This window comes from Aspergillus piperis, assembly GCF_003184755.1.
Source record: "Aspergillus piperis CBS 112811 unplaced genomic scaffold BO85scaffold_5, whole genome shotgun sequence".
Taxonomy (NCBI): domain Eukaryota; kingdom Fungi; phylum Ascomycota; class Eurotiomycetes; order Eurotiales; family Aspergillaceae; genus Aspergillus; species Aspergillus piperis.
Genome location: NW_020291595.1, coordinates 397,445 through 416,807, shown reverse-complemented (window position 1 = coordinate 416,807; position 19,363 = coordinate 397,445). Strand labels below are relative to the sequence as shown.

Here is a 19,363-nt window from a genome sequence, read left to right as displayed (position 1 = left end):
GCATGAATACTAACTAGTTATGGGTGAAACAGTAGAACAAACAGTTAAAGCAGATTCAACTTCCATTCAGTAATTGACACCATCCCATTTCCAATTTCATGCATACTCACTTACCAACAGCTACAACCCATTCATGTTAAACAGGCCGATTCCCATTAGATCCTGATTCCACTCATGACTTCTATATAGACGAAGGACGTCATTATAAGGTAACGTAAGTAACTAACTAACCGCCTTCTGGCTGGTATGGGCCAAATCCATAGTAAAGGGTACGTAAGAAACGAACACACGTTGTGACAGACAGACCAACAGGTAGTCTGTTGGTTTGAACAGCATATATGGGATTTCGGAGTAGTCATTTAGAGGGAGAACATAATCATAGTTATGGGGAATGAGATATAACAAGAAGAAAATGATGCAGCGAGAAGAGAAGAAAAGGCAAAAGCATATGCTAGAATATAAATGATGAGGGAGGTAGTTAGGAAAGGGTAGAGAAGAGACTAAGTAGGTAGTAGATAGACAAGAGGATGAAAGTGCCGGTAGTAGTAGTTAGCCAATATGCATGACAAATTGATAATGCACGCCCGTGCAAATGTGTGTGCGTGTGGGATGCATGCATGCATGTGAGCGTCCATTTGATAAGTCATGAAAAGTTTCCCCCCTCCCAAACTGGTACCCGAACCCAAAGTTGTTGTGTGATAGCCTGGCTTAGCTTAGCTTAGCTTAGCTTAGCTTAGCTTATTTACAGCATATCAGAGCATAATCATCAAAATCATCGTCATAATAGCGAGGCGAGGGTAAATGTAGGATAGAAAAGTAAGGTAAAGTAGGCTAGCAACTATTGGTTCACACCTCCTTCGGCATTTCCTTCATTCTGCTGACTGCTTGATCCTCTCCGGTGGAAAGGATGATGCGGATGGAAGCCTGAGAAGTGGAAGACCTTGCGCACGGCGCTGGCTACACCCGAGCGCCGTTTGGACTCGGGTGACGACGGCGGCTTATCTGCAGGCTCCTCGGGTTTGGGCCGCACCGTCGCGGTGTCTTGGAGCACGATCGAGGAGGGTTTCGGGGGCCATTGGCCATCCGATTTCCAGCCTTGAACCATGGCCTTGGTTACATCTGCTAGGTTGATTGGCACGGTGGGAGTGAGACCCTGGATGACGACTTTGGAGTAGATGGATGGGTACATCGCTGGGGTGATGGAGGCGCGGATGGGGTTGTCATTGGAGATGAGGGACGAGACGACAGGGATGAAAGGGTCTTCGCTGGTTAATTGCTGATGCGTGGAGTCAGGTTGACTCAACCCGGTATCTGCGGAGGAAGAAGACTCTCTACCCTGGTTCTCGTCGTCTCCTGCGGGGGGAGGCGGGGGTGGTTGTTCTGCTGCCGTGGAGGGTTCTTCGCCGCGAGATGGCGGCCGTGGGAGCGCGCTGTCATTTTCGGCGATGCTGAGAGAAGCTTCAGTTCGCAGGGCGAGGTCGTTTTGGGAATTGGCCGACGAAGCGGAGAGGGGAGGGGTGGCCACGGTAGTGGCAGCAGGCACGGACGCATTATGTGGAGGCTGTTGTTCCGAGGATGATGTCGTAGGTGTAGCAGCCTGCTGGGTTCTTGCTTCTCTTGCTCGAATCTCGTCCCTTGAGAGAGCTCCAGACCACGCATCCCGACGCTCTACCCATGTCCGGAGGCCTGCGTTCCATTGCATTTCCTCCTCCATCTGGCGGCGCCGTTTGCGCCTCCGCTCGGAGTCGTCACTGAGCGGGGTTCCGAGCGGGCTGGCGAGCTCGGAGGCATTGTGACCACCAACAGGGCTGATAGCGGGCGAAGGCTGGGGTTCTAGCTCGGAGCCGGAGCTGTCATATTCGCGTTGACGCCAACGTAGGACATCTTGATCGGGGGTGGGAGGAGATGAGAATGAAGGAACGCCAGGCTCGGAGGAGAGTTCAAAGACCCAGTCGTTTCGGACGATCTCGCGAACATAGCGCTTCGCATCTCGGATGGCGGCATCGCGGGCCTCGGTTGCCATCGTGAGGAGATTTGCCAGAGGGACAGCTAGAGGTAAGAAGAGAGGCGCGGGGATTTTTTGGTCGCGTGCGGAGGAGGAAAAGAGGGCCTGCAGAGATTCTGCAGGGTGGGATAGCAGTTAGCCGCCAAGAAGGAAGAATAGAAGCGAAGGACTGAAACTGAAACGATGGTGGCGGGGGGGAAATAAGAGGAGAAAGAAGAAGTTGGCGAAGGAAGAGAAGAAAGAAGGTTGGCTGATCCAAGGAGAGCTGCCGCCTCGTCGATGTCATTCAAGTTACTGTTGCATCTTCCTCTTTGGATTTTTTAGTCTTTCTTCCCCGCAAAATTCACACTGCTTCCGCAACCGATTTAATCAATCCATTCCATCATCCCAATTCATGGATCGTCGCCTGTTGTATTGAGAGTTAATATTATCTATCGGTTACAATTTCAATTGGAATCGTGTCCTGCTGCGGTATTGTATTGATACATTGTGGTTCGTGTCGCTAATCAGTTCGTAGTATACAAGCCCAGTTCCTGCCCTTGCGTGCCATTCCAATCCCAGCCCAAATTCAGACCTACACAAACGCGAAAGAATATCAAGTTGATCTATGTGACATGAAAAACATCCAAGCAATCCATTTCTATTGAACCCCCCAATTGCTCAACGCTGTACAATTGAACCAGTTCAGGTCCGGACGCGCGCCGCATCCACGCTAGTTGCCGACTCGTCCACGCCCGCCGGCATGAAGCCCCAACCAGGCGCCTTCTTGCGTCGGCCCTTGCGGTCGCCGTACTGCTCGTCGAACTTGCGGATTGCAGAGAGCGATGACATGTCCTCGCTGATCGATGCGCTGATCTCCTCCATACCACGCTCGAAGTGCTTCCAGGTCAAGGTGCGTCGCGCGGGATACTGGTACGGTTCTTCGCCTTGGTGCTGCGCTGCCAGGTCGTTTTCTTCCCGGACACAAGCCAAAGCGGCCGCAACGGAAAGGTTCTTGAGGTCGGATCCGGAATAGAGAGGCGTGCGACGAGCCAGCTCGGCCAAATCAACCGAGCTGTCCAGGGTTTCCTCCTTCAGATGAATCTTCAAGATGGCCAGGCGATCCTGTTCGGTCGGAAGATCCACCAATAGTCGCCGGGGGAGACGCCGGAGAACCGCATCGTCGAGATCAAATGGTCGGTTCGTGGCAACCATGATAAAGGCGGACATGTCGTTCATCCCGTCCCATTCCCGCAGAAATTGGTTGATAAGCTCCCGGTGTGACGTTCGGCTGCTGGCTCCAGTGCGAGAACAGAAGATGGCATCGGCCTCGTCGATGAACACGACGCAGGGGCTCAGCTTCTTAGCCAGCGTGAAGATGGCCTTGACGTTCTTTTCGCCCTCGCCAACGTACATGTCGTAGACTTCGGACCCGCTAACTTCCAAGACGGTGGCACCGCTTTCACGAGCGACGGCTTTCGCCAAGAGGGTTTTACCCGTACCTGGAGGCCCGTAGAGCAACAAACCAGGGATCTTGTCAGTCGCCAGGACACCGTAGGTGAACGCTTCGGGTCGGATCAGAGAAAGAGAGGTCAGAGTCTTCAATGCATCGATGGTTTCAGGTGGCACATGAACATCAGAGAATGTAGTGCGAATGCTCTTGGCATCCACGACTCCATTCAATAGTTTCCTCTCGTGTGTGTTGCACGTTTTCCGCAAGGAGCCTAACAAGCGCTCCCGGTCGTTTCCTGTCTCGGTAGCCTTCGGTTTGGGCGTTTTCTCGTGCAGCCAGTCGTTCTTGACACGCTCAGTCTTCTGCATCATCTCAAGTCCCCGCCGAATGTGGTCATAACCGAAAGCTTCATCTGCTCCTAGAGAGCCAAGTGCTAGAGTCGTAGCCCAGTGAACCTGGCTGTACGGCCAGTACCGCTCATCGAGACCACTTTCCTTCACAAGGGACGCATCCAAAGGCCAGGCGCGATCACGGTAAATGTCGTCCTTGAGCGCCGAAGGGCTATCGGCGAGCCGCGTTCGGAGCAGATCTTGGACGTGGCGAATGTTGATATCGAGAGTGCGCGTCTTGCGGTCTTCCGCGAAGACGCGCTCTGCAACCTCGGACTTCATGGCGGGTGTGATGACCAGCATCTGGGAGAATTGATCGTCAAAGGCGTTTTGCATGAGTTTGGCCGCATCTGAATCAGGTGCAGCTTCCTGCGCCGATGTACCAATGAAGAGGACCCGGGAACCCGCCTTTCTCTTCTCCTCTATAGCCTTCTGTAATAGAGTGATAAACTTGGAGCCCTCGCGGGTGGTCTGGATATCTCCATAATCCTGTACTTGCACGATGACATCTCGCTCCACGGCGGGACTGCGACCTTCCGCCACTTCGTGCGCAGCAGAGTCTTCTCCTTCAGTCGCTGCTGGCAACACCTGCTTCGATGGCTTGCTGGGCGACGACAGGAGCTCTCGAACAAGTCGAAGTCGCCTATCCTCTGCGCGATTCACAGCACTCTGTGATGAAGAGCCACCAATCTGGTCCGCTGGCGCATTGAACGAGGCCACCAACGACTTCAGGCCCATTAGGTTGGGAAGTGCAATATCTCCCGAGTCACGAGTGCTCTCAATAGTTATAAATTTGGGACGCAAACCCGACCGGAGACTGCGTGGTGTGTCAATGTCGTCCTCGGCATCCCCATCACCCATGCCGTCGTCTTGCCAGGTATCAGAGAGAGAAGGCCGATATACCTCGTAGCCAAGCGATCTGATGGGCGATGTTGTGCCGATGTCCGCCAAATCCTGTTCGCTGCATAGCTGGGCAATGTCCTGCGCGTTGAGTGTAACCAAATCCGCCCCCAGCTCTTGAGCCAGCCTCTTCACCACCGCATCCAAGAACAGAATACCATCGGTACCCGGGTACTGAAGAACAAGATGCGATTTGCGTGCGGAGGGCTCTTGGGCGTACTTGGCTGGCGGTAGCCGCAACCCGGCTCGGGCAGAGGCGCACAGCTCTTCCCACAGCGCTTCCGTCAAAGCATACCGATCCTCCGGAGTATCAGATCCCTCAGGCGCAGGCGGATCTTCTCCACTACCGCCCCGTCCTAGCTGTTGTGTGGCCTCCTCCTTCTCCGGTTCAATTTCTGTCGGCCGTATCTTCACATGCTGTAGTAATTTGACGTCACTGTCTCCCTTTCCATCATTGAGCACCGTGTTTCGCTCGTAGAACCAATCGGGAACAGTGGCAACCGGAGCAGTCCACTCCTTCGCCGGTCGTCTGTTTCGTAAAGCTCTGCGAACTGCCGAACCGTAGGGTTTCGCGTCTTTCCTGTCCAATCGATCTGCGGAAGGTGTTGCAACGGAAGCATCACGGCTAGCTAATGTGGGTTCTGCATTGTGAGTAGGGAGATCACCGGGGACATTCCCCGTGGTCGAATCCCGAGCATTATGAGGATCTGAGGGAGTGGACGACAGCCATGGCCGCGAAAGATGGAATCGACGCGATTGCGAGACAACGGCGGCGGGATAGCGGCGATGCGCGATGAATCGGCAGGGTCGTGCTACAGACCGAAGGAACCTGCCTTGGTGCATTGATGAATACATCCGGGGCCAACAATGCCGCCGGAACTGAATAATCGAATTACTGCTGACGCTGCAGGGAACAAACCGTCTGCATCAGCGTGGGTGCAAGTTGGATTCAGGGCAGCAAGACTTTCATCTTGCCTTTCTGGACTGTTCCTTGCGGCTCGGCTCTCCTTTGTCAGCGCGCCGAACTGTAGTATCACGTGACCGACAATGGCTGGTGGCTGCTGCAAGTGCAAAGAGACCCAGTGGATCAGGCAGAGAGGATTTAAGCTTGATTGCAGTGATCTGACCACCTGGACAGGCCAACAAACGTAGGTGTCAAACTCGACATGATGCATCATCCAGGTCGATGCTGCTTCGCTCAGCTGCACCGTTTCCTTTCAAGAGAACTACTGCGGCTTACGGAAAGTATAATGCAACGAATACCCAATCTACGGTGAACAAGAAAACAAGAAGTGGAATGATCCAGAAATGAATGATTTTATTATTCCCAGTTCGTCCTATATGTGAATCTGCACGGAATGGCGCCAGCCAGAGCAGATGATCGACACCGAAGCAAAGCCTGATGCAACCGGATTCCTGTACCCCACCACTCATGCTGGTTTGACAAGAGAATCGACGTCGGAGTGAAAAATAAATTATTAACAGTCCTAAATTGAAAATCTTGTAAGATGTCAGCCAATACTCCCCGTGACATAGGATGAATGACAATGAGGCACAAAATAAATGCAATGATGGTTTTTCTCAGACAAAGTATACTGGCAAGTAGCAGACCAACCGGGAAAGGAAGGTCCGAACTATCTCCTCATGGACGATTCAGAGGATAAAGAAGAAAAGAAGGTTCTGTCATCTTCGAAAGGGGATGGAGGGGAGGAAAGGTATATCGCAAGAAAAAAGTGAGAAATTGAGACTAACCTTGTGACAACTGGAAGTGTTGCAGCACAACCTGATGTGTTAGTGTAGTGGTCTGATGTATCAGTCTCAGTATGCATTTATACTGCGAAAAGCTACAACTGGGCATAGGATTGACGCGTGGCGTATCCAGACCAGAACCAAGAAGATTGTAGATGCACAGGATCAAAATGCGACTCTGGAAAAAGCCAGAAAAGCAGCCTGGCAAGAGTGTTGAGCCATGGAGAGGCGAATGATGAAGAGAAGGAAGAAGAAAAACCAAATCGCGACCGAAAATAATAAAAGCAGCCCACGCGCAAGAATATTATTCCGGTTTTCACGTGATGCCGGCTTACCCGAAAGAGGCATAGCGAGCAAGTCGCGGTGGGTGGCCATCGTCAATAATGGGCCAATCACGAGTGAGAAAAGAAAAGCCTCAGCAGGCCGGAGGAAGGAAGAAGATCTCGCCATGGGTCTGGTCTGTCTGTCTGTCTGTCTGTCTCTCTCTCTCGCTCTCTCACTTGGGTACCGACTGACTTTCTGAGTGAGTGAGTGAGTGAGTGAGTGTTGTCCCGGCTGTACTCTCTCTCGCTGGCTCGTCCCTTTCCCTGCCTTAGTATCTTCTGCTTCCCGTACGGTTCCTGTTCTCCTTCCCTCTCTCTCTCTCTACCTCGCTCTTTTTTTTCCTTTCCTCTCTCTTCCTCTTAACCCCCATCATTCCTCTCCCGCCTCCTCCAGATTTTCCTCCTTTCCCCCCTCTTCCCGCTTCTGGGCTGCTAGTTCTGTTGCGCGTGGTAAGTGTCTTTGGGTACCACTTTAATCACTCTTCCCGCGAGGTTCGGTCCAGCACGCCCCGTTCGTTATCGAGCGATTGAACTGGCGATCGCGACAGGTGCCCGTCTCGCTTTTCGTTGGCCCCTAGCCCCTCCACACCTCCCGGCCTCCCTAATCCCATCACTACCATCTTTACTAGTCTACTCTACTTTCACTGCCCAGCACCCCCATCATTCCATTTCCTCACTGCTGTCTCTCACCACCCACCACCAACTCCCGTTCCCGATCATCCACCTAACACCACCCACCCCAGCCTCCCTCTAAATCGTTCCCTCCCACTAACATTGGAGGTGTAGGATCTTCTCCTCCCTCCCGATCTGGTGGGCACAGGTGATTAGGCCGGTCCGATCCATGCTCCAGATCTCGTGTGGTCCTGGGTGATACCGACGCAGGCTCAATCGCCCCGTCAGCTGCGTCTTGGCCTCCGCTCCGACACTAAAAGCGGCCTGTTGTGCCTCCACGTCAAGCGCGCTCCTCGAGTCCGACGCCCGCCCTCTGCGTGCCGGATAGTCGACACGACGGTCTTTTGCCTTCTCGCTCGACGTCTCTCTTTTCTGACCTCCCAATTTATCCTTCCTTGTGCTATATAGTCGTGCTCTCTATTCTTTACCCCCTCCTTCCCGTCTCTCACCGACTTTGAGGAGTCCCGTTATCGGCGACTTCGTAACCACGACATGATGATGGCGCAAACGTTTCCTGCCCATCAAGGCATCCCACAGCATCCCGGTTTGCCTCCAGGTCATCCAATGGCTCCCGGTCAACATCCCAATGCTCATCCCGGTGCTGGCATGGTCCAGCAGGTGCATCCCGGCGTGTCGGCACCAGGAGGTCCTCAGGTTAGTCAGGGCGGACCGGTGATGGGTGGGATGCCTCCGGGCGCTGGCACAACTGGTCCGGGGGGTGCTGTACAGGCTCATGCCCTCTCGCATCTTGGCCCTGCTCAAGCGCACATGTTCCAGCAGCCGCATTTTGCACAACAATGTATGTTTTCCAGAGTCTTTTCCAGGGCGAACCCCTTTCCGCCGTCGCCCTGCACGGTTTATCCTCATTGCTTTTTTCCCCGTTTGTGTCGTTCCTTTCCTCATGGAATAGCGTGCTAACCTATGCATCACTTAGTTGCCAACAACCCTCAACTCCTGCAGCAGCACCAGCAGCAGCAATATCTCAGGCAGCGTATGATGCTTCAACATCAACAGCAACAGCAACAGCAACAGCACGGCGGGTTACCAGTGCAGCTACCGAACGGGGCACCCGCCCTCAATGCAGCTCAGATCGCTGCCATGCAGGCGAATCCTGCTATGCGCCCGGTTAATCTGCAAATGCAACTTCAACAAATGCCCCATGGACAGCCGCAAAATCTTCAGCAGCAACAACAATTTTTTGCTATGCAGCAAGCCCAGCAACAAGCGCACCAGGCTCAGATCCAACAGGCGGCTGCCGCAGGGCAGCCCGGTCAGCAGACGCCCCAGCAGCGTGCAGCGGCACAACCCCAGAACGTGCACGATGCCCAGAGTGTCACTCCTCAACCTCAGCCGGGACCGCCGCCACACCAGGGGAGTGCCACCCCTCAACCCAATCCTCCGCCGGTACCTACCTCACAACCACCGCAACAGCAGCCGGCAGCTCCTCAGCCGCAACCTACTCCCAATCCACCTCCGCAACAGCTGCCGCAGGCTCAGCAACCGGGCCAGCAACCACAAGCGCCGCAAGCTGCCCAAGCCCAACCTCAACCTCAACCTAATCAGCAAGGTCCGCAGCAGGGTCAGCAACAGCCACCGATGACTGCCCAGGAAGCCCAGATCAAGGCACAACAGCAGCAAAACCCGACCGCCATGATGATGCAGCAGCAACAGCAACGGATGAACATGAAAGGTGCTGCCATCCTGCAGCTCAACTCCTTTGCCGAAAGCCTTAGCTACATCTCCGTATGTCAAATTGACAATTTTGGCTCACTGTGTTCTCCTGGCCGAGTACTAACTGTTAACAGGGCACTGAGAACGCGAGCACCGATTACAACCAATGGCACAATTTTGTGCTGAGATTCTATTCCCCAGGTGGTGTTCTAAGACATACCGTCTGTAACCCACAAGCAAATTCCTCCAAGCAGTTTGAAATCGCCACTCCTGCTTTGGCGCGCTATTACTTGACCCAGTGTACAAGTGGGATCAAGCACATACAGATGTTGGTTGATGGAGCGCGGGAGAGGGATTCGCCGAACGGAGGCCACATAGTGGAGAGTGCGAAGACTGCTTTCATCTATTGGTTCGCGAATGGAAGTCAGGTATGCATGCGCGGCTCTTGCCCTTTCTAATATACGCTTTGATATTGACGTGGATAAGCTTTTTGCGCGCGCCAACATGACGGCTCATTTCGATATGAACAACAAGATTGAGATGCTCGATATCGCGGTGCTGGACCACAACGAATACCTGCCTAGGAGTCAGCTACAGGCTTTGGAGCTGGCCGATCAGCAGAAACAAAGTCCCAAGGTGTCCAAGAATATGGGAAAACGCGCCCAGGCCAAACAAGCACAACAGCCTGCATTTACCTTGCCCGAATCCATGGTTACTCCGAATGGCGTCCCCACGGCTGTGATGAGTTTCCTTGAGGTAAGCCCTTCCACGTAATCGCTATAAAAGTACTCTTCTGACACTCCTGTGCTATAGGTTGCGGAAACCATCTCTCACATGCAAGTCCTATTCCAATTCTCCCAGCAAAATCCCCACTTAACACCTTCCGAAGCCCTGCGGACTCTGGTGAACACGATGCAGGCGCCGCCTCCCAATGCAGCTTATACGCAGGGTCCCATGAACCCGGCCCTACAGCAAGGCCAGCCACGGGCTCCCAGTATGAGCATGCCTAACCAATTTGCATCTCCTGCCATGACTCATCTTGGCCTGCCGGGCGCTCAGGGCTCGCCTCATCTAACCGGCTCCGCGCATCCCAGTCCCGCCCAGAGTCACCTCGCAGGTCCGCCGGGAATGGTTCCCCAGGGTCAAGTACAAGGCAATATGGCGCAGGGGACCAGTGCGAGCGCAAGTCCCAATGTGGGCAACAAGCGCCGTCGGGCTAGCACCGTGAAGATGGAGAACGATGACAACGGCGGCGAGGTTAATGGGACAGCCGGCCAAGCTGCCCCCAAAGTCAAGGCCAGTCCTCGAGTAGGGGCCAAAAAGCAGAAGGGGGGTGGTTAAGTTGTCTACCTCGATCAGCCAGTAATACTGTCTGCCGCTGGTTTGGGTGTGCTCGTGTCTATTCTTTTTCTACTTCTGAACTCTTTTCTCTTTCAGTCTCACTCGGCGGGAATATGGCGTACCTTTAGGATACCTATGTGCGAGGCTCTACTTCTGCGTTCCGAACCATCTGCGGGATTCCTGTTATATGTTGAACATAGCTGCCGATTGCGTTCCCCTTTGATGTCTCATGCGAAAGATGGAGATGCGTGTTATGTGGATTTGCGTTGGGCTTACTGATTTTGCCGTATTTCTTGACTGATGTCCCTATCTGCATGTGCTGTGCCGCGCGGGGATTGAGGTGCGGTTGACACATATCCTGAAGTTGAGCGTTGCAGGATTTTTGATATCCACGTTTTTATCATGGGCGATTGAAGTGCTCCGGCGTCCGGTTCTACCTCCCTGGAAATAATTCTGTGTTGATAGTTGCTGCCGTTACTATTGTTACTACTGTACGTGTGGAAGAGCAATGCATTTCCTACTATTATTGCTACTACTTTTTTTTTTTCTCTATCTCTCTCTCTCTCATTCTCGAATAATACGTGGTACCGAACATCCGACTACTAGTTTGGCGGGGACTCTCCACTAAATACTGCGCCTGGCATCGGCATCGGCAGTCTCCGGCCTGGGGCTCCCCTCCCAATGTGAGTGACCCCTCCATCCACTATTACTTTCTTTCCTTCTCTCTCCTCCCTCCACTTTCTCTTCCTTCTGTTCATACTTCTTTTTATCATCCCTCAAAATATCTCACCATGTCTCACTCCCACTCTCACGACAACGACGTCAGCCACTCCCACGATGACTTCGGTGGTCACGGCCACTCCCACGAGATCCTCGATGGCCCCGGTTCATACATAAACCGCGAGATGCCTCTCTCGGAGGAGCGTGACTGGAAGGACCGTGCCTTTACCATTGGCATTGGAGGGTAAGTTACCCTCACACCCATCTGCACCTTCGATCTAACTCATCCATGTAGACCCGTCGGATCGGGCAAGACCGCCCTCATGCTGGCCCTCTGCCAGGCCCTCCGCGACGAGTACAACATCGCCGCCGTCACCAACGACATCTTCACCAGGTATACAACCGCTCCCCCTCCCCCCCCTCAAATACCCACAGTAATCAACAACTAACCCAATCCTCCTTTCCACCACAAAACAGAGAAGACGCCGAATTCCTCACCCGCCACAAAGCCCTCTCCCCGTCCCGCATCCGCGCCATCGAAACCGGCGGCTGCCCTCACGCCGCCGTTCGCGAAGACATCAGCGCCAACCTCCTGGCTCTGCAATCCCTGCACAGGCAATTCCAGACCGACCTCCTCCTCATCGAATCCGGAGGCGACAACCTCGCCGCTAACTACAGTCGCGAGCTGGCTGACTTCATTATCTACGTGATTGATGTCGCTGGTGGTGATAAGGTGCCCCGCAAGGGTGGACCCGGTATCACGGGCTCGGATCTGCTGGTTGTGAACAAGATCGATCTTGCTGAGGCTGTCGGTGCGGATTTGGCGGTTATGGAGAGGGATGCGGCTAAGATGAGAGAGGGTGGACCGACGGTGTTTGCTGTGGTTAAGAGTGGGACGAGAGTCCAGGATATTGTTAATCTGATTCTGAGTGCTTGGAAGGCGAGCGGTGCGTATGAACATAGTTTGGCGAGGTGGAAGGCTGGTGCGAAGAGGGGGTCCGGGAGTGTGGATGATGCGTGATATGGTTTGATGTTATTTATTACATTATATAAAAGAGAATTTCAGTTATTTATTTATTTATTTGTTCGTTTGTTTCTTGTTCATTGGTGAAGAAGGTTGGCGGTCTATCGTGAAACTTTTGATTTGATATACATACATTCCCAACATGTCCGGTTTTTGTATCTCACCCCAACAAACGCCCTTATAATGCAGACAAACAGACGCACACCAGTTGCTCGAAAGAAGGATCGTGACACACAGACGATAATGAAGACGGGGGGAGAGAGAGGAAGGAAGCAGAAAAAGCCTCTCGCGCGATGGTTAGATAGTTAAAGCAGGGTATCTGAAAGTCGTCCTTCAGCAGCAGTAGCAGTAGCAGCAGAACGACAAGAAGAATACTAAACACAAGTGCAGTCGTCCTCGACAGAAGAAAAGGAAGAAGATCAAATCTCCTTCTTGGCGAATCTCGCCAGCGCGGGACCCAAATTCTCCCTCTCGGAGCGCAACTTCTCCTTGTGGCGAGCAGCATGCTCCTTGCGCAACATCTCGGCCTTGACGCGCTTGTCGTCGATGACATTGCGTCGACCCTTCTTGCGGAGATACTTGCGCAACGCACTGTTGCGACCACGACCACGGTTCTTGAGCTTCTCCATGGGGTCTTCGGGTCTGCGATCGAGATCGCGTTCCTCGCGGTTCTTCTTGTCGCTGATCGTGTTGAGCTTTCCGACGAAGTTGGGGTCCAGAGAGATCATCTCCGGTTGCAGCTTGTTCAGCAGACCGCGCACTTCGGCTTCCTGGCGCTGCTTGGTGTTCTCGTACGGGTTGGCCTCCAGGGCGTCGAAGTTGGGTTCACCGGCGCCGGGGACGATGATGCTGGCAAAGCCTTGGTCGTGGCCCACACCGAGAACATCTTCGAAAGGACACCAGCGCATGTTCTCGATGCGTTGGCCGTCGCCGCCCCAGGCCATGTAGGGACTCTGTACCTTGCCTTGGTCGGCGGCCGCGGCGTCGAAGAGACCCCGCCATACGCTGACTTGCGTGCCCCAGCCCACGGCTGTGAGATTCCGGTCGCTGATGGAGACGGAGGCACCCGGTTGGTAGCATGAGTAGCTGTGTACTTCGCGGAACATGCGGATGTCCCAGACGTTCATCTTTTGGTCTTGACCGGTCGATACCATGTACCGGCCTTGGCGGTCAATAGCCATCGAGCGGACGGGGCCGCGGTGGACAAGGGCTTTCACGAGCGCAGTTTGTGAGTTGGGAGACCAGAGCGTCACTGTGCCGTTTTGGTGGCCGACGTGTAGGATGGCGTTCCATGGGTTCTGGGCGAGGGAGGTGGGAGCACCGAGGCGGGTGGGCAGCTCGGCGACCATTTGACCGGTTGAGGTGTCGGTGTATTTGAGGTAGCCGCTCATTTGCTATGAAGATATGGTTAGTCTGAGTTCTGTGGTTATACATCGGGAAGCAAGGTGCACTCACGGCGCTCGCGAGAAGGAAGTGGTAAGGCAGGAATTCAAGGAAAAGAGGCTCGAGATGCTTGTTGAGACAGTGCAGTTCCACACCGGCATGGTCGTAGATATAAACGGATCTCTTCTGCGCCACGGCGAAGAACTGATTGTTGTGCAGCCACCGAGCATCGCGCACAGTCTCGTTTAACTGCAACTCGCATCCCAGCTTTCCATTCCGCCAGTCCATCGTCGCCACATGCCCTTTGCGCCCGGCCAACAGCAATTCGCGACCGTTCCTTGTGTAGTCCATCCGGTAGGGTCCCATATCGGTCAACTTGAGCTCGAATCCCTTCTTGGCTGTTTCGATGCCGACACTTTCGCGAATCTCATCCTGTCGAACTTTGTACGTCCTTTCCAGCTCTGCCTCGGGCTCGAGGAATCCGGCATCGTGCTCGAGCAAAATCTCCGCATCCTTGGCCTTCAGGGCTGCCTCCTTGTACTTGTCTTCCACGGCTTTGAGATTGCTGCGCAGTTTCTTGTCGCGAACGCTGTGGGTGTGGATGGATTTACCCCGGCCGTAGGTCTTTTGCGCTTCCATCACTCTTTTGCTTTCTTTGCGCTTGTTGTCGGCCGGCGCAACGGCCGTCGTTGTTGGTCCCGCCATGGGGGTGGTGTGTCGATAAGGAGGTGAGTAAGATATGAGGGGATAGAAAAAAAAGTTCAACAAGAGAACTCGTTTGAGTCGACAAATAATGCAAATGTCGTACAGTCAATAAAAGTCAGAGCAGTAGACGGAGGCTCATCGGCAGCTTTTTCTGCGGGTCAAAAGATGAAAATCCGTGCCGAGCGGCTTTGCTTTCCTCGCTTGTTCCTCCACCGCCTAATTTTTTCCTCTCCAACCGCCGCCGGAGTATCAGGTCCAGATCTCTCTAGAGGCTACTCTTTCATTATTCGTGATATCGGGCATTTAGGTGTATCGCGTTTATTCTCGCTCTTCTAAATATTCACGCTGGCCTCTCTTCCGTACCGATTCAAAGGGTCCAGTGGTGCCAACATGGCGCCCACCCAGACGGTGCAGCATCACCACCGCTCCACAACCAAATCCTCCAATAAACCATACAAGTCACGCCATGCCTCCAAGAGTGCGCTGAAGGACAAGGCCAAGGGTACGTGCGCCGGAGAAATCTTCTCGTGTCTAATTTCTTCGAAATAGCATCATAGGCTGACATACATCCAGGCAAGGTCGAAGGACAAGAGCGGGGCACCCGCAAGACCCCTCACCAGCAGCTCAAATCCAAACTCGATCGCCGGAACCAGGCTCGTCAGAAGCAGCAATTGAAACATCAGGAGAAGGCGCAGTCCGTTAGCATTTTCACCGGTCAGAACGGTGCCCCACGTCATGTGGCCGTTGTGCCGCTTTCCGTTGATATCGATGTGGCTGCCATCATCCGCGCCTTGAACGAGAGTGTCGATGTTTCCGCGGAGATTTCCCCAGACTCCGCCACTCGGGTCCGTGTCGATCGCTTCCGCCAGAGCTTGCAGTACATTCCGGCGAAATATGACTTGATGAACGCTCTGGATGTGTGTCGGATGGCCGATTTCGTGGTCCTGGCGCTCTCCGCCCAGGTCGAAGTGGAGGAACAAGGAGAGCTGTTGCTGCGGTCCATTGAGGGTCAGGGTATCTCGAACGTTATTGCCATGGTTCAGGTGAGTTCAGGCTTCTCGCATATGGCGATGGTCGCCTTTTCACTGACTGGAATTCGTCTAGGGTTTGGACCAGATCAACCCGGCCAAGAAGCGCCCGCAGGTGGCAGCTTCTCTCAAGTCTTTTGCGAACCACTTCTTCCCGTCCGTCGAAAAGGTCCTCTCGGTGGACTCTCGCCAGGAATGTTCCAACGCCATTCGTTCCCTCTGCACAGCTACACCCAAGGGTATCCGCTGGCGTGATGAGCGCAGTTGGATGTTCGTCGAAAACGTTCAGTGGCCTGAAACCAACGCGGAGGAAGTCGACGATGTTGTGGTTACCGGTGTTGTCCGCGGCAAGGGCCTGAAGGCGGACCGCTTGGTCCATATCCCCGGATGGGGTGATTTCCAGATTGGTGCCATCACAGCAGCACCACTCGCTACTTCCCGCGGGAAGCGTGACGATGCTATGAATGTCGATGAGACTGAGGCTCCCCAGCTGTTGGATGGACCTTCTGCGGACTGCGATGATTTGGCCACTGTGGCACCAGAGGAGATTGAGATGGAAGATGACGAATTCCCTGTTGAGGAAGAGCGCAAGGGTGTGCTCCTGGACGACCACCACTACTTCTCCGATGACGATTCTCACATCCCCCCGAAGCCTAAGAGGCTACCCAAGGGTACCTCGGAGTATCAGTCCGCTTGGTTCTTGGATGACGTGTCGGACTCTGGCTCCGACCTTGAAGACGAGGATGAAGTTGAAGAGATGGAGATGGACACCGCGGGAGCGCCCGAAGATGGTGTCTTCCCCGATAACAGGGATGCCATGACGGAGGCTGGCCCATCGGAGTATCCCCAGTCAGAGATGTTCGTCGACCCGTCACCAGAAGACGAGGCCAAAGACCTGGAGGATTTCCGTGCGAGCCGCAGAAAAGAGGCTAACGAAGATTTGGAGTTCCCTGACGAAATCGAGCTTCACCCTAACGTTCTCGCTCGGGAGCGTCTGGCTCGCTTCAGAGGTCTCAAGAGCTTCAAGACCAGCCCCTGGGAGACATCAGAAGACCGTCCCCACGAGCCGGAGGACTGGCGCCGCCTGCTCCAGTTCGCGGACTACAAGGGTTCCAGGAACAAGTTCCTCCGCGAGGCTCTCGTCGGAGGTGTCAACCCTGGTGTGCGTGTCGATGTGCACCTCAAGGCAGTGCCAGCAACCCTCCGTAGCCGGCCCCAGCCCACATCCCTCTTCTCTCTGCTCCGTCACGAGCACAAGCACACTGTTGTCAACATCAACATGCACCTGAACTCCAGCGTCGAGGAGCCCCTGAAGTCGAAGGAGCAGCTCGTCGTCCAATGCGGTCCTCGCCGTCTGGTCGTCAACCCTATCTTCTCCGCTGGCGACAACACCCCCAACAACGTGCACAAGTTCGACCGCTTCCTCCACCCAGGCCGCAGCGCCGTCGCCTCCTGGATCGGTCCTTTGACCTGGGGCGCCGTGCCCGTCCTCGTCTTCAAGAACAAGACCAACCAGGATCCCGAGGTTATGGACTCCGCCGAAGACGACTCCCTCAACAACTTCGACAACCTCGAACTCATCGGAAACGGCACCATCGTGGCCCCCGACCAGTCCCGCGTCGTTGCCAAGCGCGCCATTCTCACCGGCCACCCTTACAAGATCCACAAGCGCGTCGTCACCGTCCGCTACATGTTCTTCAACCCCGAGGACATCCAGTGGTTCAAGGCCCTCCAGCTCTGGACCAGACGCGGCCGCAGTGGTTATATCAAGGAATCCCTCGGTACGCACGGTTATTTCAAGGCTACCTTCGACGCCAAGATCAACCCCCAAGACTCTATCGGTATCAGTCTGTACAAGCGGGTTTTCCCTCGCAAGGCTCGCGCTCTGGAGGATGTGGTCTATTGAAGATGATATTGGAGCTCGTGTTGTGCCGTTGTTTGTTCGCGCTTGCTTTGGGAAGCCGTTTTTGGGTATGGCACGGCATGGCATGCAGGAACGATATAGAGATATTTTACTTACATACATTACATACTTCACATACTTACTCATGATACCACAAAAGTTCGCTTCGGCATGAATTGATGAACTGTTATTGATTATGAATATCATTTGTTGATGAGTGGTTCAATAGATAGATAGATACAGTCGGCTTAAATTCAGTACCTGGTTTGATTTGTTCGTCTCGTCAAGTTGATTTTACTCCCTGAATAAATTAAACAATCAATACAGTACAATCAAAAGTAGTATCCGCTACTAGTAGACTGCAAGGAGGTGACACTTTTGTTCATCATTCACGAACATCGATAGTATCTGTCAGTAAGGCATGCCACGCATCCGTCGGCGCGTGCAACCTATGTCAATAGCTATAGTTATGATAGAGCAGGACAGGACAAGAAAGACAGGCAAGCCAAGGCCACAATATATCTTTGCACGAAAGGAAAAAACAAACCGCAAGCAAGTATACGACGGCACAGCATCCATCTACCTATGGGACCAGCCAACGGGGTAAGGGTAGGGAACACCAGTTATAAAGTCTGCCCAATTAACTAATCCACCAAGAACAAATGAATGGATGAACGGATCGGAAGGAAAACAGAGAAAACAAATGATATTGTTGCTGGGAATAGAAGAGAATAAAATAGAATAAGTCTAAGAGAAATCCTCGCCCTGCTCCTCGATACTGTTCTTGATCCGCAACAGAAGAGTCGTCTTCCACTTGTCCAACTTGCTGAGCTGGTCGAATTGGAACAGCTTGTCGGCAAATGCTTCCTGGTCGCCGGCTTCGATGGTCTGGACCAGGTCAACGAGGAGCTGGTGCTCTCTTGTGGAAGCGAAGGTGGTGTCGATGTCGCGGTAGTTCTCAAGGGCTCGGTTGGCGGCTACCAGGTCCTGTGTGGGGTTAGTTATGTCTGAACGTTATTTCTGAAAGATTTAAAGAAGAGGGACAGCCGTACATTGGTCGCCAAGTGGCAGATACCAGCCTTGAGGAAGTAGTCCTTGACGGACCACTTCATCAGGTTGTTGTTGATCGATGAGCGGCCGATCCGCTCGTAGTGCTCGATAGCCTTGTAGTAGTCGCCTTCGAGAGCGGCCAGGTCTGCTGCCTTCAGGTAGTGCTTGTTGGCAAGACTAGAGAACAACACATCAGTATAGAATTGTATATGAGAAGGCCGAGAAATGGACGTACGCTTCAGCATTGTCACCGTCGAACCACTCCGCCGCTTTCTCGTAGGCTTCCAGCGCCTTCTTCGTATCTCCAAGCTCCACCTCGTACACCTCGGCCAGATGTTGCTGTTGCGTGGCCGCGCGCCGGAGGTTACCCTTCAGCACGTAGTGTTGGATAGCACTGGAGAGCACGCGAGCGGCGTCCTCGGGGTCGGATTTGCGGTAGACCTTGAACGCTTCGGTCAGGGTGTTTGCTGCATCATCGGGCTCGTTGAGGTTCTGGGTCTGAATAGAGGCAGCCTTCTCGAAGGCAAGGCCGGCCTCCTTGTCTGATCGTTTGGCGATGGGTTAGCGCTCGTTGATCTGAGACAGGGGAGAGAATCACAGGCTTACTCTGCTTCTGCACTCGGAAGGCATTCGCAGCTTGTGTGTAGAGATCAGCTGCATTCTCGTACTTCTCTGTCCTTCCGCCGAAGAAGCTGAAGCCACCAGATGCGCTGCTGAGCGCTTTGTCGGCCTAATGTACGTCACGGGGGTTAGCGATCGTCGTATTCCAAGCATAGCGATGATGGACAGCGGGGTTCGGGGGGGATTACTCGTTGGAGCAGAACTCGGGGATCTTGGGCCATTTTGTGAAGAGGTTGTCGGCCCGAGCAGGTGAAGAGGAGAGTGATGCTAGAGGTCAGGTTGCAGGCAAAGAGAAGTGGGGATGAATGTCTGGAAGATGAGGAGAAACGATGGGAGGATGGATCTAGTTTACTGGGCAGCCTCGCGGAATGGCGAGCTCCCCGCCGCTCCGTCAACGTAGGCGGTGGCCACTTTCCGCCCGGTCCATTGGACGTGCTTCTTTTCTTG

General features: G+C 53.8%; 7 protein-coding genes across 7 annotated transcripts; 3 read left to right on the top strand and 4 right to left on the bottom strand.

Annotated features, from left to right (window-relative positions):
• Positions 1 to 421: 421 nt before the first annotated feature.
• Positions 422 to 2,356, bottom strand: BO85DRAFT_245371 (DUF4050 domain-containing protein). Its single transcript, XM_025654878.1, has one exon. It carries the CDS (start codon positions 2,021 to 2,023, stop codon positions 839 to 841), a length of 1,185 nt encoding a protein of 394 aa, XP_025517492.1. The 5' UTR covers positions 2,024 to 2,356; the 3' UTR covers positions 422 to 838.
• A 333-nt stretch (positions 2,357 to 2,689) lies between these two features.
• Positions 2,690 to 6,160, bottom strand: BO85DRAFT_457680 (ATP-binding protein; the record flags this gene model as incomplete). The annotated part of the gene is made up of 3 exons (XM_025661536.1): positions 2,690 to 5,538; positions 5,646 to 5,728; positions 5,967 to 6,160. 3 exons carry the CDS (start codon positions 6,158 to 6,160, stop codon positions 2,690 to 2,692), a joined length of 3,126 nt encoding a protein of 1,041 aa, XP_025517491.1.
• A 1,488-nt stretch (positions 6,161 to 7,648) lies between these two features.
• On the top strand, positions 7,649 to 10,549 carry BO85DRAFT_245231 (LIM domain-binding protein). Its single transcript, XM_025654877.1, has 5 exons — positions 7,649 to 8,269; positions 8,405 to 9,213; positions 9,276 to 9,569; positions 9,628 to 9,897; positions 9,955 to 10,549. The coding sequence occupies exons 1-5, from the start codon at positions 7,963 to 7,965 to the stop codon at positions 10,480 to 10,482; spliced, it is 2,208 nt and encodes a 735-aa protein (XP_025517490.1). The 5' UTR covers positions 7,649 to 7,962; the 3' UTR covers positions 10,483 to 10,549.
• Positions 10,550 to 11,173: 624 nt separating this feature from the next.
• On the top strand, positions 11,174 to 12,283 carry BO85DRAFT_447453 (urease accessory protein UreG). The gene is made up of 3 exons (XM_025659725.1): positions 11,174 to 11,446; positions 11,498 to 11,596; positions 11,680 to 12,283. The coding sequence occupies exons 1-3, from the start codon at positions 11,274 to 11,276 to the stop codon at positions 12,221 to 12,223; spliced, it is 816 nt and encodes a 271-aa protein (XP_025517489.1). The 5' UTR covers positions 11,174 to 11,273; the 3' UTR covers positions 12,224 to 12,283.
• On the bottom strand, positions 12,266 to 14,453 carry BO85DRAFT_467314 (WDR46/Utp7 family protein). Its single transcript, XM_025662178.1, has 2 exons — positions 13,682 to 14,453; positions 12,266 to 13,620 (listed from the first exon to the last, which is right to left on the bottom strand). The coding sequence occupies exons 1-2, from the start codon at positions 14,312 to 14,314 to the stop codon at positions 12,646 to 12,648; spliced, it is 1,608 nt and encodes a 535-aa protein (XP_025517488.1). The 5' UTR covers positions 14,315 to 14,453; the 3' UTR covers positions 12,266 to 12,645.
• A 28-nt stretch (positions 14,454 to 14,481) lies between these two features.
• Positions 14,482 to 17,532, top strand: BO85DRAFT_447451 (small subunit rRNA maturation protein TSR1). The gene is made up of 3 exons (XM_025659724.1): positions 14,482 to 14,816; positions 14,888 to 15,357; positions 15,419 to 17,532. The coding sequence occupies exons 1-3, from the start codon at positions 14,705 to 14,707 to the stop codon at positions 17,246 to 17,248; spliced, it is 2,412 nt and encodes an 803-aa protein (XP_025517487.1). The 5' UTR covers positions 14,482 to 14,704; the 3' UTR covers positions 17,249 to 17,532.
• Positions 17,533 to 17,607: 75 nt separating this feature from the next.
• On the bottom strand, positions 17,608 to 19,258 carry sec17 (alpha-soluble NSF attachment protein SEC17). The gene is made up of 5 exons (XM_025664970.1): positions 19,105 to 19,258; positions 18,902 to 19,025; positions 18,531 to 18,837; positions 18,298 to 18,472; positions 17,608 to 18,232 (listed from the first exon to the last, which is right to left on the bottom strand). The coding sequence occupies exons 1-5, from the start codon at positions 19,135 to 19,137 to the stop codon at positions 17,993 to 17,995; spliced, it is 879 nt and encodes a 292-aa protein (XP_025517486.1). The 5' UTR covers positions 19,138 to 19,258; the 3' UTR covers positions 17,608 to 17,992.
• Between the last annotated feature and the right edge of the window lie 105 nt (positions 19,259 to 19,363).